The sequence below is a fragment of the Aquarana catesbeiana genome, linkage group LG04 (assembly GCF_042186555.1).
Source record: "Aquarana catesbeiana isolate 2022-GZ linkage group LG04, ASM4218655v1, whole genome shotgun sequence".
NCBI lineage: Eukaryota > Metazoa > Chordata > Amphibia > Anura > Ranidae > Aquarana > Aquarana catesbeiana.
In genome coordinates this window covers 542,906,637-542,922,552 of record NC_133327.1, presented here as the reverse complement: position 1 = coordinate 542,922,552, position 15,916 = coordinate 542,906,637, and the positions used below count along the sequence as shown (strand labels likewise).

The 15,916-nt window shown below is 43.3% G+C and overlaps 1 protein-coding gene across 2 annotated transcripts in view; it reads left to right on the top strand.

The window, feature by feature from the left end:
* The window catches only part of SYNJ2 (synaptojanin 2), a 193,114-nt gene that overhangs the window by 78,947 nt on the left and 98,251 nt on the right, over positions 1-15,916 (top strand). For both annotated transcript variants that reach the window (XM_073627896.1, XM_073627897.1), the window contains exon 4: positions 3,750-3,975. In XM_073627896.1, coding sequence (XP_073483997.1) covers positions 3,750-3,975 — 226 coding nt within the window. The remainder of the gene's footprint in view (positions 1-3,749; positions 3,976-15,916) is intronic.

Sequence of the window (15,916 nt, the reverse complement as noted above, 5' to 3'; positions counted from 1 at the left end):
ACGTCATGTCGGCCCGGCAAATGAAAGCAGCTGGTGATCAATACCCAGAAGCCAGCTGCTCAAAGATATCAGGAACTGTTGTGGGGCTCCAGGACACCACATCAGTGGACTGAAGGTGAGTATAGTTCCACTTTAAACTTTTTGATCTGTTAGTATGTTAGTGAAAAACCCTGTCTGTCCAGGTGACTGCAACATCATGCACATGCACTTCCTAAACTCCTAGTTGTATGCTTGATATGTTGACCCTGTTGCGAAACTCAATGACTACAGACTGACACCATTTAAGTCACTGGCCCAGAATAAACCCACACAGTCATGTAATAAAGTAAATAAGTAAATATAAAGTAAATATACTCCATGGAAATTGTCGACCTTGTTCAACATATTTGAACAGGCAAACATTAGACCTTCTTTTAAACAGCGCCTACAGATAAAGGTAACGTACTTAAACAAATGACGTGATGTATTAATTCTCCTGGTCCAAATGACAAATGATTCAAGATTTGCTATGTGGAAAAATTAAAAGTGGAGTCTGTGTTTTTTTTTTTTTTTTAAATCATACCTCATCGAACCGATGCTGCAACTGTCCCCTGCCGACTCTGAGTCTGAGAACCGAGCAATCAAAGACTGCTGATCGCTCAGTTATTAGTGCTTCTTGAGCAGAGAGCTGATGACTATCAGTCACCGCTGTCTGCTCTGTCCCCCCTTATCCACGCACTAACTGGAGCGCTGGGGTGTGGAGGGGGCGGGAGCGGCAGGCTTAGGCTCTCAGCAGGTCAATGAGAGGCTGAACCAAGTGCCGATCCAGGCTTCTGGGTGGATCCCGACCATGGTCTATGACTATGGTTGCGATCTTTCCCCAGCCTGGACCAGCTGTGTGATAGAAGCTGACAGCGGGCTTTAGATATTACATGACATGACAATGATTAGAACTTCCGAAGGGAGTATGCTAAGGGAACTTTTTTTTTAAATCTTAAATTTAGGGTCACGTGACCTCTTTGGTGTGCATGAATGCATCATGGCAAGATTAATAGAGCTCTCTAAGGCCCTCAGAAAGATTGTTATGGATGCCTATGAAAAATGTCGGCTGCTGCTATTTTTTTTGGGGGGGGGAGCAAACCAACCATCTCCGGTTGGTCAGTCGAACGCCCATCCCCCCCGTCGATCGGCGAACAAACCCCCCCGTCGCTCGCCCGCCTACCCATCAGCCCCACACTTACCCCATTTAGGTTGCGGGCAGCTTCTTCTCTTCTATGCCTCCTGGCCAATACAGTCGCTTCTCCTCTCAGCCAGTTGGGTCTTATGATTGGCCGGGAGGAAAAGCAGGAAGACAATAGTGAATTAATATTCGCTATTGGCACACAAATGGGTGGTCTCGGGGTGCAGTGCTCTGGCAGTGATCGCCAAATTATTTGAAATTAATAATTCCACTGTAAAGAAAATAACCTTCAAGTGGAGTAGCCTTCAAACAACTGCTAATTTGTCCAGGACTGGCCAGCCAAGCAAAATAAGCCCAGAGTTGACTTTTAATCCAAGAACCCCAACATTTCTTTGAAGGATCTGCAGGTAACACTTTTAAAAGTTGGTGTTAACGTAAGTGTATGCCTCTACAATTCTATAATCCGAAGGACCTGCATAGGAGGTGTGCTAGGAACAGCCTTTGCTGTCCAAAATAAACATTGGAGCAAGACTACAGTACAGTCTGCCTTCAGATATAAAGGCAGAGACCAAGCCTTCTGGAACAATGCACTGTGAGCTGATGAATCAAAGGTAGTTTGGCCACAGCAGCAGTAGACATGTGTGGCACAAACCAAAGACAGCATTTTAGAAGAAGAACCTCATACTAGTTTTGAAACATGGTGGTGGAAATGTTATGGCTTGGGGTTGCTTTGCTTCTGCTGGGCCTTGGCAGCCTGCAGTCATCAAGACAACTATGGATTCTACATCATATCAGATGCTATGAGAGGCTTTTTTGAAAGTTTAAGTTGAACGCAAAAATGGGTGTTTTAACATGATAATGACCTTAAGATCAAAATCAAATCTACAAAAAGGAGGATTATGGTTAAATTATTGAAATGCTGTGGGGGGGGATTTGAAATGGGTAGTTCATGCAAGGAAACCCACACACAGACATTTGCAGTCTTGAAGAGCGATAAAAAATTACGCAGAGTCCATGTCAGAGACTGGAGGGCACCTGTGCTGTACGTATAAAAGTAGCCATTTCTGCTAGAGGAGGCAATACCATATTCTGAAGCTAAGGGGTTGATTTACTAAAGGCAAATAAGCTGTGCACTTTTGAAAGTGCAGTTGGTCCAGAGCTTAGTAAATAAGTTAAAAGTCAGCAGAGCTCTCCCTCATTTACTAAGCTCTGGAGCAACTGCTCTTACAGAGTGCAACTGCACTTTCAAAAGTGAACCGTCAATTTGCCTTTAGTAAATTAACCCCCACCTTCTTTTTCCACAGTGCCCTTTTTCATCTACTGATATTTATGTTGAATACATGAATAAAAAGGATTTTTAAAGCATATCACCTTTATTTGTAGATCGTGTTTGAATAAGGTTCTAATGTTTGCGTGTTCAAATATGTTGAAAATGCAATTACCATTAGGGTGCACTTACTTTTTCACATGTCTATATGTTACATTTCTGACTTCTCTATATTGCACACTTGCTCCAGGTCTAAAAAAAAAACAGAAAAAAATAGCACAGTTTTAAGAGGAATAAAAATGAGAAAAAAATAGTATGTATTTGTACTGTAGAGATGACCAAATGTTTTTTTTTTTCCCCAGGCATACGCTTTTTAAATTATAAAGTGTGTGTTCAAACTTGGACAGTAATATCCTGTCTGCTCCATAGGGTGAGATGGTAATGGAAGGAGTGTGTTTCTTAAAGAGACAATGGGGGTGATTTACTAAAATTGTTGCACACTGAATCAGGTGCATCTGTGGGCAGTAACCAGTCAGCTTCTGACTTCAGATTGTTCAATTAAGCTTTGACAATAAAGCCTAGAGTCTGATTGGCTACTATGCACAGCCACCAGATTCTTTATATACCAGTTTTAGTAAATCCCCCTCAATGTCACCTTGGTCATGCAGGACAAAATGACATTGTCTTAGCCAAGGCTGATCCACTTATACTCACCTTGACTGCACTCTCTTGTCATCCCTTCATCTATTACAGCCAGGGACACTACTCAGCCACTTTTCTGTTGCAGCCAGTGACACTACCCAGCGCTACCGAGATATGAGGGAGCATGTGACCTGTTTCATAATTCTCAGACCTAGTAGCCAGTTGGTGGATCTGAGCACTTTCATATGACCAAAGGCAATGATGTCCCTGATCTCCCAGAATGCTGATATTACCGATTTTAGTGCCAGCTGTGGTGAAGGGAAAAGTGGCAGGAGGGCACAGGCAAGATAAATTATAAAAGTGGTTGAGCAAAGGGCTATGTGGACACTGCCACTGAGACCTTGTGGGTGCGTTAATAGGAAAGATAGAGCAAGTGGGTAAGCCCAGGTAAAACCATGAAATTTGTAATTATTTTATTCTGCTTTTTTAAACATTCATAACATTGTGTTTCTAATTTTACACATTAGCACTTTTGAAATTCAACATCTAGCTTCCAGCTAAAGGGTGTAATTAAATGCCGGCCAGAGTGAAAATGGAACACAGAGCAATTACTATTTACCTTCTTCTTCTCTTGTGAAGCTTGTGATCTAATGCAGCTAATGCATTTATTTGTGTTTGCAGGAACAGATTGTTGCACGTGCCTTTAAAACACTATCAGGTCAGCTGCTCTGACTGGTTGTTGAAGGTCATCTGTGGTGGGGTAGAAATCCGTACTGTCTATGCCTCCCATCGGAAAGCCAAAGTTTGCCTTATCTCCCGTATCAGCAGTGTACGTGCTGGTGCCAGGTTCCACATCCGTGGAGTAGATGATGACGGACATGTTTCTAACTTTGTTGAAACTGAGCAGGTATTGTTTACTTTTTCCTTTCACACTTAATGATATAAAATTAATGTACAGGTCAATACTTTTTTAAATTTTGCACAATGGGACGGTCTAGTGTTTGCTTTGTTTTCTTTATGGTGCTCTATTACCCAGTTGTGTTCCTGTCACTTTTTCACATGGGTTAGTGAAGACTACAAGTGGCTGGTTCAACATATCATTAAAGCTGAATTCCGGGTATGCATATTTTTGCTTAGTTACATTGGTCCAGCTTGGATCAGTGATAAGTATGCATGTGTCATATCTGTAAGATCCCTGTGGAAGCTGAAAATCACTGTAGTAGGCACCTCTACTATAGTGATTCCCACTAGCTTCTGGGTTCTGTGCCAAGTGGCTGCCCTGCTTTTTAGTAGACAAAGAAAGTCACCTGTTCAGCACAGGTGCCACTCAGAACACTTTGCATTTTCTCAATGAATACAAAGCACTCTCTGATTGGATGTGGAGGAGAGGCAGGGTTTTGACATAACAATCTCCACCACATCCAATCAGCAAACACTTTGCTTTCATTGAGAAAATGAGAACAGTTCTCTGAATGGGCCTGTGCTGAGTGAGCAACTTCCTTTACTAATTAGCAGGGCAGCCGCTTGGCAGAAGACCGCTTGGTCTACAGCCGCGGCAGAAGACCCAAAAGTTAGCAGCAATCACTGTAGTAGGGGTGCCTACTACAATGATTTTTAGTTTCCACGGGTATCTTCCAAGTGTGATATTTGCATACATACATCTATTCAAGCTGGACCAATGTAACAATGCATAAATATGCATACCTAAATTAAAGCTTTAGGTATGCATGGCCCACTGTAGTCCCCATTAGGGAACCCACCAAGAGAAATACTATGCAGCCATCACTGCAATACATATTTGTAGATAGGAAGGGGTTGCAAGGAGTCTACAGGAGTTGATGTTATCCAGTTAGGGCCGAACCTTTGTGGGCCACACCTTTGCTTTGCAGTAATAAGTAGCTCCACATTGCACCAATGCAGTCCACCAATGTGTGTTGGTGTTTTGCTGTGTTGCTTTGCCTTGACGTTAATTTTAAATTGTATCGCAATGCAACTGTGCAACACACCTCAACTCCTGGTGATGCCAGCCCATGCATTGTCATGTGTTATACGAAAAAAAATATTGGTGGTATGTTTTTCTGTCTGTACTGATTCATTAGCAGCCCATTCAAAATGAATAGGGAGCCTTAAAGAGGTTGTAACCCTAAAAAAAAAAAGCATGTAAAACCGAATAGTGCTTGTGCGGTGTCATTTGTCCCTTTCTACGCTGCAAACTACCTGGTTGATCCTGCCTGTTCCTGTGTCCCTCTAGGTGTGCTGACCATGGTAATCATGGCTGCTGATCAGTGGCGGCCCCTTTTCAAGGCGCCGGATGCATAGACTCTAAATGGCGGGGGTGAGAGGGGGTGCTATTTTTTTTAAGTACCTGATTAGAGCCTAAGGCTCTAATAGGCTTCAAAAAAGGGTGGGCTCGGAGCACAGAGAGTGCGCCCCAATCCCACCCAATTGTGTGCCCATAGCGAATTCATTTTCCCTATTTTAACACTACAGTGCCTCCCCGGCAATCAGGAGGCAGGTCAGTGAGACCTGTGTCCCGATTGGCCAAAGCCCTGGGCAATCCTATTGGATGCCCAGCGCTATGGCAGAAGAGGAGACACAGAGTGGAGGAAGCATGAGGAGCGGACTTTTCCGCCGCCGCTGCTGCCCTCACTGGAGGAGACACAGCAGGGGGAGAAGACACAGCCCGGTAAGTGCCAGACCTCCCACGGGAGAAGGGGGGGGCTTGGTGCAGTGCTGTCAGTCCCGCGAGCCCCCCCCCGCTTGGCGTGAGCAGGGTGGGGGCGTTCTGGGTGCTCGAAGCAGTGCTGTTGGTCCCGCGAGCGGGGTGGGTGCTGTCAGTCCTGCGGGCGGGGGGTGGGCAGAGGAGTGCTGTCAGTCCTGCGAGCCATGAGCTCAGTGCTATATACTCAATTCTGACCTATATACCCTGATCTGTAATGCTGATCTATTTACCCACTGCTGACCTATATACCCTGATCTATAATGCTGGTCTATATACCCTGATCTGTAATGCTGATCAATATACCCAATGCTGACCTAGATACGCTATCTGTAATGGTAATCTATATACCCAATGCTGACCTATATACCCTGATCTGTAATGCTGATCTATATACCCAATGCTGACCTATATACCCTATCTGTAATGCTGATATATACCCTATGTTTAATGCTGACCTATATACCCCATCTGTAATGCTGACCTATATAAAGGGTGGGGCTTATGAGAAGTGGGGGGTCAAAAAGGAAGAGCGGGGTCTGGCGCCCCCCATGCTAAAACTTCACCCCTGCCTGTTCCTAGTGTGTGAGCCGATCGAACCCACACCTCCCCTCCTGCCGCTATTCCATGTGGCAGTAAAGTTAGTGATCACAATTACTGCCAGCCCCTCTGTTATAACAAGATATACTACATAATGTATGTGCTTTTTTACAATTCTGCAGCTAAATACCTTATTTCACATCACTGATGTGCGGTCATGTGACCGCTTGGTTGACATCAGAGGGGAATCTCAGCCCCTCCCACTGTAGTCTTTAGATCGGGGGAGGAGAGCGGCGGGCAAACACATGACCGCACATTGGCGATGTAAAAAAAGGTATTTAGCTGCAGAGTTAAAAAAAAAAACACATACACTGTGTAGCATAGTTTGTTATAGCAGAGGGACTGGCAGTAATTGAGAGCACTGACTTTACAACCACTTTCATGCAACTCATGGTCATGCACAATATAACATGCATACGTTATTGCAACGCACCAGAGCAGACAGATGTCAATGGGCCGATAGGGTTTACATCTACTCTACTATATCTACTATATTAGAAACTCAAAGGACGTGGTTGTGAGCTTATACCATTTTGCGCTAGTTTGTTGGTAATTGGGGAAAAAATTATGATTTTAGAAAAAAAATCAAAGAATTACCTTCAGCATGTGGCTTGTTTCTCTTTAGATTTGTGCGGTTTGTGCTTATACATTTTTCACTTTGTATATTACACATAACATATAAAGGTTTCTACACTCAAATGGTGAATCATTGTGTAATCTTTTCACATGATTACACATATAGTTCATAACCTATTATGTACATGAACAGAAACCTTTATTACAAGAATCACTTATGTCCTTTAAAATTCCTACCAATTGCTTCCCAAGCAGACTAATAGCTGAAATGCTGCTACAATAAGACATTTCAGGTTTCAGCAAATAGCTGACAAATTGTCTGCTCAGATACCTTGGTAGTGGTGGAGGAAAAAGAAAAGATAGTGCCAAAAGTCACATTGTTTTTCTAAGAAACATGCTGCAAAGCTTGTACTTACAAAAAGGATGAGAAAGATTGTTGAGAGAAACATTGTAATCATTTTTTGGTGATCTCCTAGCTAAATACATTGCAGCTGATTTATTAAAGAGGTAGCAGTTGTTCACATCCCAAAGTGAATAAGATGAAGCTGTTTTCACTTTAATCAGCCAATTATTTGCGAACAGAAAACCTGTTATTTTATAATGTACATTGCATATTTGGTATTTTAAAGTGAACACACTATTCTAATACTATTCTTCACTTTGACAGTGAACATTCGCTTTTTTTAGTGTTCACTTTGCTATTTGGACAGCCAGTACTCTGTTAGGCTGCATTCACACCTGAGCTTTTTCAGTTCGTAAAACGCTAATCTCAAAAGTTCCAAAACGCCCAACAAGCAAAATTCCATTCATTTAAATGGCCCCTGTGCACATCTGAGCGTTCTGTCACCTGAAGCAAAATGCCTGAAGCTCAAAAAAAAAAATACATGAGCTTCCGTTTAGGCAGATTCCACTAGTTTTTCTGCTTTTTACATTGGTGACCTTTTGACCTGTACAAACTCGCGGCAACAAATGCATCAAAATCGTGGTAAAATTGCACAACTTTCTGCCTCAAAAACGAAATGCTCAGATGTGAATGCAGCCTTATTAAAAAGTATTCTTTATCTAAAGAAGCCACATTTTAAAGCGGAGTTCCACCCAAAAGTGGAACTTCCGCTTTAAGCACTCCTTGCCCCCTGACGTGCCACATTTGGCATGTCATTTTTTTGGGGGGGAAGTGTCCCACTTCTTCCTTCTTGCTCTTGGCTGCCTAGGCGACTCCTCTCCCTTTAGGCAGCCCCTCCCTCTGTGCAATCTTCTGGGACACGTGACAGGTCCCAGAAAATTGCCTGGCCACTAGCAGAGCGCAGCGCGACTTGCGCATGTGCAGTGCGTGCCCGGCCGTCAAGCCGAGAGCTGTCACGGCCGGGTGCTCACAGTGGCTATGATGGCGCCGGCGGAGAAGAGGGGGAGAGGAGCGAGCTGGACCGTGGGACAGGCAAGTGTCTGTTTATTAAAACTACACTTTTTGTAGCTGCTGACTTTTAATAAACTAAAAAAACATGTGGGACTTCGTTTTAAGAAAATCTATAAACTTCTTTTTCATAGAACAGAATGGTGCATGAAGATGAATAGAAAACTGGTATGTGATAAATATGTAGTGTAGACCTCTCCTTCTGAAAATGCTAGTTGCCTGACTGTTATCCCCTGTACGCACGACCAGTTTTCCAGTCGGAATAAACTGAAGGTTTTTCCGACGGGATTCCGCTCAAGCTGTCTTGCATACACACGGTCACACCAAATTCCGACCATCCAGAACATGGTGACATACAACACGTACGACAGGACTAGTAAACAGAAGTTCAATAGCCAGTAGCCAATAGCTTCCGTCTCGTACTCGCTTCAGAGCATGCGTCGTTTTTGGTACTTCGGCACAGCATACAGACGAGCGGGTTTCCCAATAGTAATTAGTTCCGTCGGAAAAATTTAGAACGTGTTCTCTTTCTAGGTCCATCAGAATTTTCGACGTAAAAAGTCAGATGGGGCATACACGGGATCAGAAGATATGATGAAAAGCTGCCGTCGGACTTTTTCTGTCGGACATTCCGCTCGTGTGTACACTGCATTAGGCTGATGGTTTAAAAACAAAGAAAAAAACTGTGCTAAACCCTCATAACATATGTTAGGGCATATATGAAAAGACGCCCAATTGATAGGCTGATGATTTGGTTGCGATACCTTCTGAATCACTGATCCAGAACATGTGTAATGTCTGGTACACAGGATGACCTCCGCGGCATCGGCGTCTTCTTCCCTTCTTCTCCGGGCCGCTCCGCATCCATGATGGCATGGAGGGAGGCTCCCGCTCTTCTCTTCACGCATGCTCTGAAGCGAGTACGAGACGGAAGCTATTGGCTACTGGCTATTGAACTTCTGTTTACTAGTCCTGTCATACGTGTTGTATGTCACCACGTTCTGGACGGTCGGAATTTGGTGTGACCGTGTGTATGCAAGACAGCTTGAGCGGAATTCCGTCGGAAAAACCTTCAGTTTATCTTCTTCTCTTCATCTTCTTCTCTTCAGCCGCTCCGCATCCATGATGGCATGGAGGGAGGCTCCCGCTGTGTGACGCTTCTCCTCTTCTGACGGTTCTTGAATAATGGGAGGGGCGGGGCACCCAGTGACCCCGCCCCCCTCTGACGCACGGTGACTTGACGGGACTTCCCTGTGGCGTCACCGGGTGGCCCCACCCCCCCGTTTTTAAGAACCGTCAGAAGAGGAGAAGCATCACACAGCAGGAGCCTCCCTCCATGCCATCATGGATGCGGAGCGGCTGAAGAGAAGAAGATGAAGAGAAGAAGATAAACTGAAGGTTTTTCCGACGGAATTCCGCTCAAGCTGTCTTGCATACACACGGTCACACCAAATTCCGACCGTCCAGAACGTGGTGACATACAACACGTATGACAGGACTAGTAAACAGAAGTTCAATAGCCAGTAGCCAATAGCTTCCGTCTCGTACTCGCTTCAGAGCATGCGTCGTTTTTGGTACTTCGGAACAGCATACAGACGAGCGGGTTTCCCAATAGTAATTAGTTCCATCGGAAAAATTTAGAACATGTTCTCTTTCTAGGTCCATCAGAATTTTCGACGTAAAAAGTCTGATGGGGCATACATGAGATCGGAACATACGATGAAAAGCTCCCGTCGGACTTTTTCTGTTGGACATTCCGCTCGTGTGTACACGGCATTAGGCTGATGGTTTGGTTGCGATACCTTCTGAATCACTGATCCAGAACATGTGTAATGTCTGGTACACAGGATGAGATTATCAGACGAATGATCGTCTGTTTTTTTTTGTTTTTTTTGAATGCTCATCTCATATATAAAATGAAGAGGTTACTAACGTCCTGAAAATTCTCGTACAACAGAATAAAAATTCGGAAGTGGTGTAATGTGTTGTAGTGTATTTGGATTGTATTTTCAAATGACAACTGTACTGATTAAATGAAAATGGTAAGATCTGGTATCGGGGAAATTTTCGCGCTTGTCCCATCTGATAAGATCGGATGAACTGTCGGGATCGGCTCTCAAAAGCTGTGTACTAATCATCAGATTGTTGTACGATTGCTTTGAAAGTGGTATTTTTCGTACAATTTTCTGATTGTGTGTACGTCCCTTTCATAGAACAGAATGCTGCATAACGATGAACAGAAAACTGGTATGTGATAAATACACTGCTCAAAAAAATTAAAGGAACCCTTTTTATTTAGAGTAAAGCATTAAGTCAATTAAACTCCTGGGACATTGATCTGGTCAGTTAAGTGGCAGAGGGGGTTGTTAATCAGTTTCTGCTGATTTAGTGTTAATGAAATTAACAACAGGTGCACTAGATGGGCAACAATGAGATGACCTCCAAAACCGGAATGGTTTTGCAGGTGAAGACCGCTGAATTTTTTTTCAAAGTCCAGAATTTTTAAAGCGTGTCTGAGCTGCCAGAAAAAGGGGACGGACAGCTGAAGTTACACACTGCAGAGCTCAGTGAGGTGAGCTCTGAGAGCTGATTGGAGGAAAGGACACACCCCCCTCCACACAGCTCACAGGAACAGAACTGAGACTGTCAATCAGCTGTAGCTCCCTCCCCTGTCACCATTATTTTCTTGGTGTCAGGAAAACTTGTCAGTAGTGATTCATGCTGATCGCAGAGGAACAAGGCATCAGACAGAAATCACACTTAGTGCTCCTAATTGAGACAAGTACACACTATAAAGGAATATGCTTTGTTCATATTTAATGTCTGAGGTTTACAGCTACTTTAAGTTAATGACCATGGCCCAACTGCCAAAACTAAACTATATAAGTGCATTTTCACATCACTAAATATGTTTCCATCACATACCAGAGGCAAGCATAGGATGCTGTAACGACCTATGACTAGTCAACATTATTTTTGCACAAAATCAAACTTTCAGGACTCCATCCAAAAGTTACACATGCCTTGAAGCCCTGTGGGGCTCTGAAACATTGCAGTATGGTAAGATTTTATTAAAGTAATAATGCAGGAAAGTTCTGCACAAATAAGGTATGCTGATGACATATTTTGCAAAATATATCGGGAGCAATTAGTCGTAAGAACCCAAGCCTTTATATTCCATTGTACAGTAAACACTGAACTTAAGGCACACAGCATACATAACATACATACAGTATATGGGAGCTTATTTAGCTGTCAGAAGCTTTGCATTTTTCACCATCCAATTTCTGATATTTGCACAGCTCTGCCATAAATCATTGCCTTATTTGACACCGCTGGAGAGCAGTCATTTTTCTGCAGGAGTTAAAAAAAAGAAAAAAGAAAGTCCAAAGTACAAACACGCATGCTCCGTAGCAAGGACGAGCCAGAAGCGGTCGGTCTTGTAAACTAGCGTTCGTAATGGAGAATTAACGTTCGTGACGTGGCAAATTATGAAATCTCGAAATACAGCGCACATTCTCTTCTTCTTTAATGGGATAATAATGAAGCTGCTTTGCTGGTGATACTGATGGAGTTATTGCAAATGAATTTTCAAAGGCTTTTTTTTTTCTAGTGATATCAAGAATAATATTATTATGCTTGTTGTTTTTTTTTTTTTTTTTTTTTGGTGCAAGTTACCACAACACCATTATCCCGTAGTTTTTAAGATCAAAGACACTATGTTGGTGTCCCTTTTTAATTTTACATTGTATTTTTTAAAATGTAACTGCCTACTCCCAAACTGTCATTTGAAGTAAAACACATAGCCAAGTAGTATTCTCCACAATTTTTTTATTGTGCATTAATAAAAGAAAACAAATAAAATTAGACATGCTATCTGCCAATAGAACGTAACCAAAAAGTGCATTCTATGCATCCAAAAATATAGAAAATATAACAAATCAAATCATTATTATTCAACCAAAAAATAAAATAAAAGCCTCATGTATGTGTCATGCTTCTTAAGATAGGGGGTCAACAATGCCAAGAGTTGGTGAAAACAGGGGTCCGTCATCCGGAGATAAGTCCGAAAATCATCCGGATTATTCTCCTGGTGCTCCCGCAGCAAAGGCATATGACATAATTGATCACGATTATTAAAGCAACCAATTTTAGTCCCAGAAATCCTCCTCCTCCTGTTCATGGACTGGACTTGGGTCAAAGCAATAACTCCAAGGCCAATAATAAATAACACGTTATCTCCTCCGATTCCGCAACATGGCTGGTTGACGAACGGCCATTCAGAAGCGAGCAGAAAATCACGAAATGAAAAGCGCAAAATGAAAAGCGCGAATCAACACTCACCAAACTTCTACTAACACGAAATTAGCAGAAGGAGCCCAAAGGCTAGTAGTATGTCTATTACGTCACTACGTTCGTGTTTGTTGGCCGACAATTCCTTGCCCTTTGTATGCACGACAAGTTCCTGCCCAGCGCCCTTCGGACAAAAGTCCGATGCTTTGTCTGATTAGATGGTGTGTAGGAGGCTTAAGTTTTGCTGTGCAGCGCATTTGGAAAGCTTGATCCGGATCAATTCAGATACATTCACCTTTAAAAATACATTTACGTATGTATTCATTAATATAGAGCTGCCGGTGTTTGTCTTTTTTTTATCTGCTTGGAGTTCAGCTTAAAAAAAAGTTGTATTTTCAAATAACTAAAGAAATGCCATGAACCTATCTCTTGGTGTACCTTGGTTTATTTTTGTGGTTCTAAGAGGCATGTGTTTTTTTTAAGTTTTGGATAGAGTGGAGAGGGATTAGAACACCTGTTGGATTTTTATTGCTGTCTGTGTTAGGGATATTAACCCTCTCTATTTTTATGTTTACCATTATCACTGAAAATGAAAGAAAATCCCAAATTTTGGGTTGTCCCTAGTACAGTAATAGAGGGGAAATCTTCCAATATGGAAACTAGTTCTGGTGACAGCCATGGATTCTCTCACTTTAGAGGATTTCCTCTCACTTCCTGTTTTGGCTGGGAGACAGGAAGTAAAGGAAAATCTCCCCAATGGTAAGCAGATGGCAATAAAAAAAAAAAAACCTGACAGAGGTCTCTATGCAAAATGAGAACCATTGCCTTTAGTTCTACTTTAAAGGATAAGTTCACCTTTTAGCAAAAAGTAATAAATGCTAACTTTTTTTGCAGGTAAAAAAAAAGTGCATATATTATTTTTTGTTTCTGGAGCCTCTAAAGCATGGCACCGGTGATCAGCAGATCGCTGGTGCCATGCAGGCCTCCTACAGATCTGTCTGTGTATCTGTGTGCACATTTATTTTAAATTGTGACAGCTAGCGGGAGGGGAAGATCCTTGCTAGCCATCAGCTCAGGGAATCGGGGGGTTCGGGGGACAGTCTGTTCATAACATGTTACATGTTACCCCCTGAATATGGGTGTAACATGTTATGAAAGGTAAGCTTATCCTTTAAGTACTAGAGGCAGTCATTTCATCCTCAACTTTCTATAAGCACCATACTAACATGGCATACTTCTTCTCACGACATGCATATCATTGGTATAAGCCCCTGTTTATGTAATTAGCAATAAAGGTCTGCACACCACTATTAAAGTGGTTATAAAGCTTTGTTTTTTGTTTTTTTAAATAACAAACATGCCTATACTTCCCTGCTCTGTGTAATAGTTTTGCACAGAGCAGCCCTGATCCTCTTCTTCTGAAGTCCCCCACTGGTATTCCAGGCCCCTCCTCTTCATTGGGTGCCCCCAGGAAAAGCCGCTTTCCCTGGGGACACCCATGCGTGCTAGCTCCTGAGTCCCGCTGCTGTGTCCATTGACACAGACAACGAGACTAGGCCCTGCCCCCTGCTCCCGCTTCACCGGGTCTGATTGACAGCAGCTGGAGCCAATTGCTCCTGCTATTATCAATCTGTCCAATGAGGAAAGACAGTGGTGGGAGCCGCTGCACTTGTGCACATTGCTGGATCAGATGGGCTTAGGTGAGGAAAAAGGGGGGGGGGGGGTCTGAGGAGGTAGCTGCAGCACAGAAGGTGCATAGAATGCTTTAAGGCAAAAAAACTGTGTTTACTAGCCCCCCTAATACTTACCTGAGCCCCATCTCTATCCAGCGATGTGCACGAGTGCCTCAGCCATCCAGGACTCTCCCTCCTGATTGGCTGAGACTAGAGCTTTTTTTCTCAGACAATAGGTGCAGGAACTCCTTTCCGAGTCACCCCTTTTTCTCTGTCCCTACCCACCTCTGAGCACCATCCTTTGGTTCCACCCCCTACCCACCTGCCAGTACCGCCCCTTATAGACAATACAGAACCAAGTGTCATTTTGTGTTGCTAAGTAATTTGTATGGAATTTGGTAATAATATCAAGAAAAGCAGTAAAATAGATTCCCTGCAGCCAGCAACAATAGATCCCCCTAACGGCAGTGGAGCAACCCACAACAAAATTCCCCCCCTCCCCCCCAGCAACAATAGACTCCCGGCAGCATCAACAGATCTCCGCACAGCCAGCATTAATAGACTCTCCGGCAGCCATCAACAATAGACCCCTCCCCCCAACAGTAGATCTTTCAGCAACATCTGACCCCCCAGCAACATAAGACCCACCCCCAGCAACAATAGGTCCCCCACCAGCAACAATAGACCTCCTTAGCAACAATAGACCCCCCGACGTAAAAATAGATCCCCTCCAGCTAGAATAGATCCCCCAGCAGTGAGCATCAATACCCTGCAGAACACCCCAGCACCCCTTACCATTACATACAGCCAGTCCAGGAGGTGCCGGAACTGCATTTCCCCGCGTTCCTTCTGAAAAAAAGCCCTGGCTGAGACACAGCGGCAGCACCATTGGCTTCCACTGCTCTCAATCAAAGTTAACCAATCAGGAGAGAGAGGGAGGGGGTGGGGCCGAACCACGGCTCCATGTCTAAATGGACACACAAAGCTGCGGCTTGGCTCGGGTGCCCCACATAGCAAGCTGCTTGCTGTGGGGGCACTCAACACGAGGGAGCGCCGACGAGGGACCAGAGAAGAGGAGGATCTGGGCTGCTCTGTGCAAAACCACTGTACAGAGCACAAAAGTATAATGTGTTTGTTATTTATACTTTAGTATCAATTTAAGGCTTTAGAACCACTTTAATTATCCCATCCAGCAACCAACAACAGATTATTATTTAGGGTGCTTAAACCTCCCCACACAATTTGTACAATATTTTTAAATATATAGAGTAAGCACACCACATAACAAAAATGCTTTAGCAGTGAAGTATATTAGGCATATACAAACAATACATTTTATAATACTGTCAGAAACCATGAAATCAGACCGAGACAGAACAACAGTTAAATCACACTTGTTTAATAATAAACGTAAAAAGAATAAACGTAGTCAAAACATAGCCAAAGTTCAGTAACCCGAACGTATAGTCAGCCAAGCCAGAAGTCAGGTATCAACGTAATGAAACAGCAAGCAGGATCTGGAGCCAGAAGGGATGTCAGCAAAACAAGTCTTTAAACAGGAACGCAGGAGATCGTC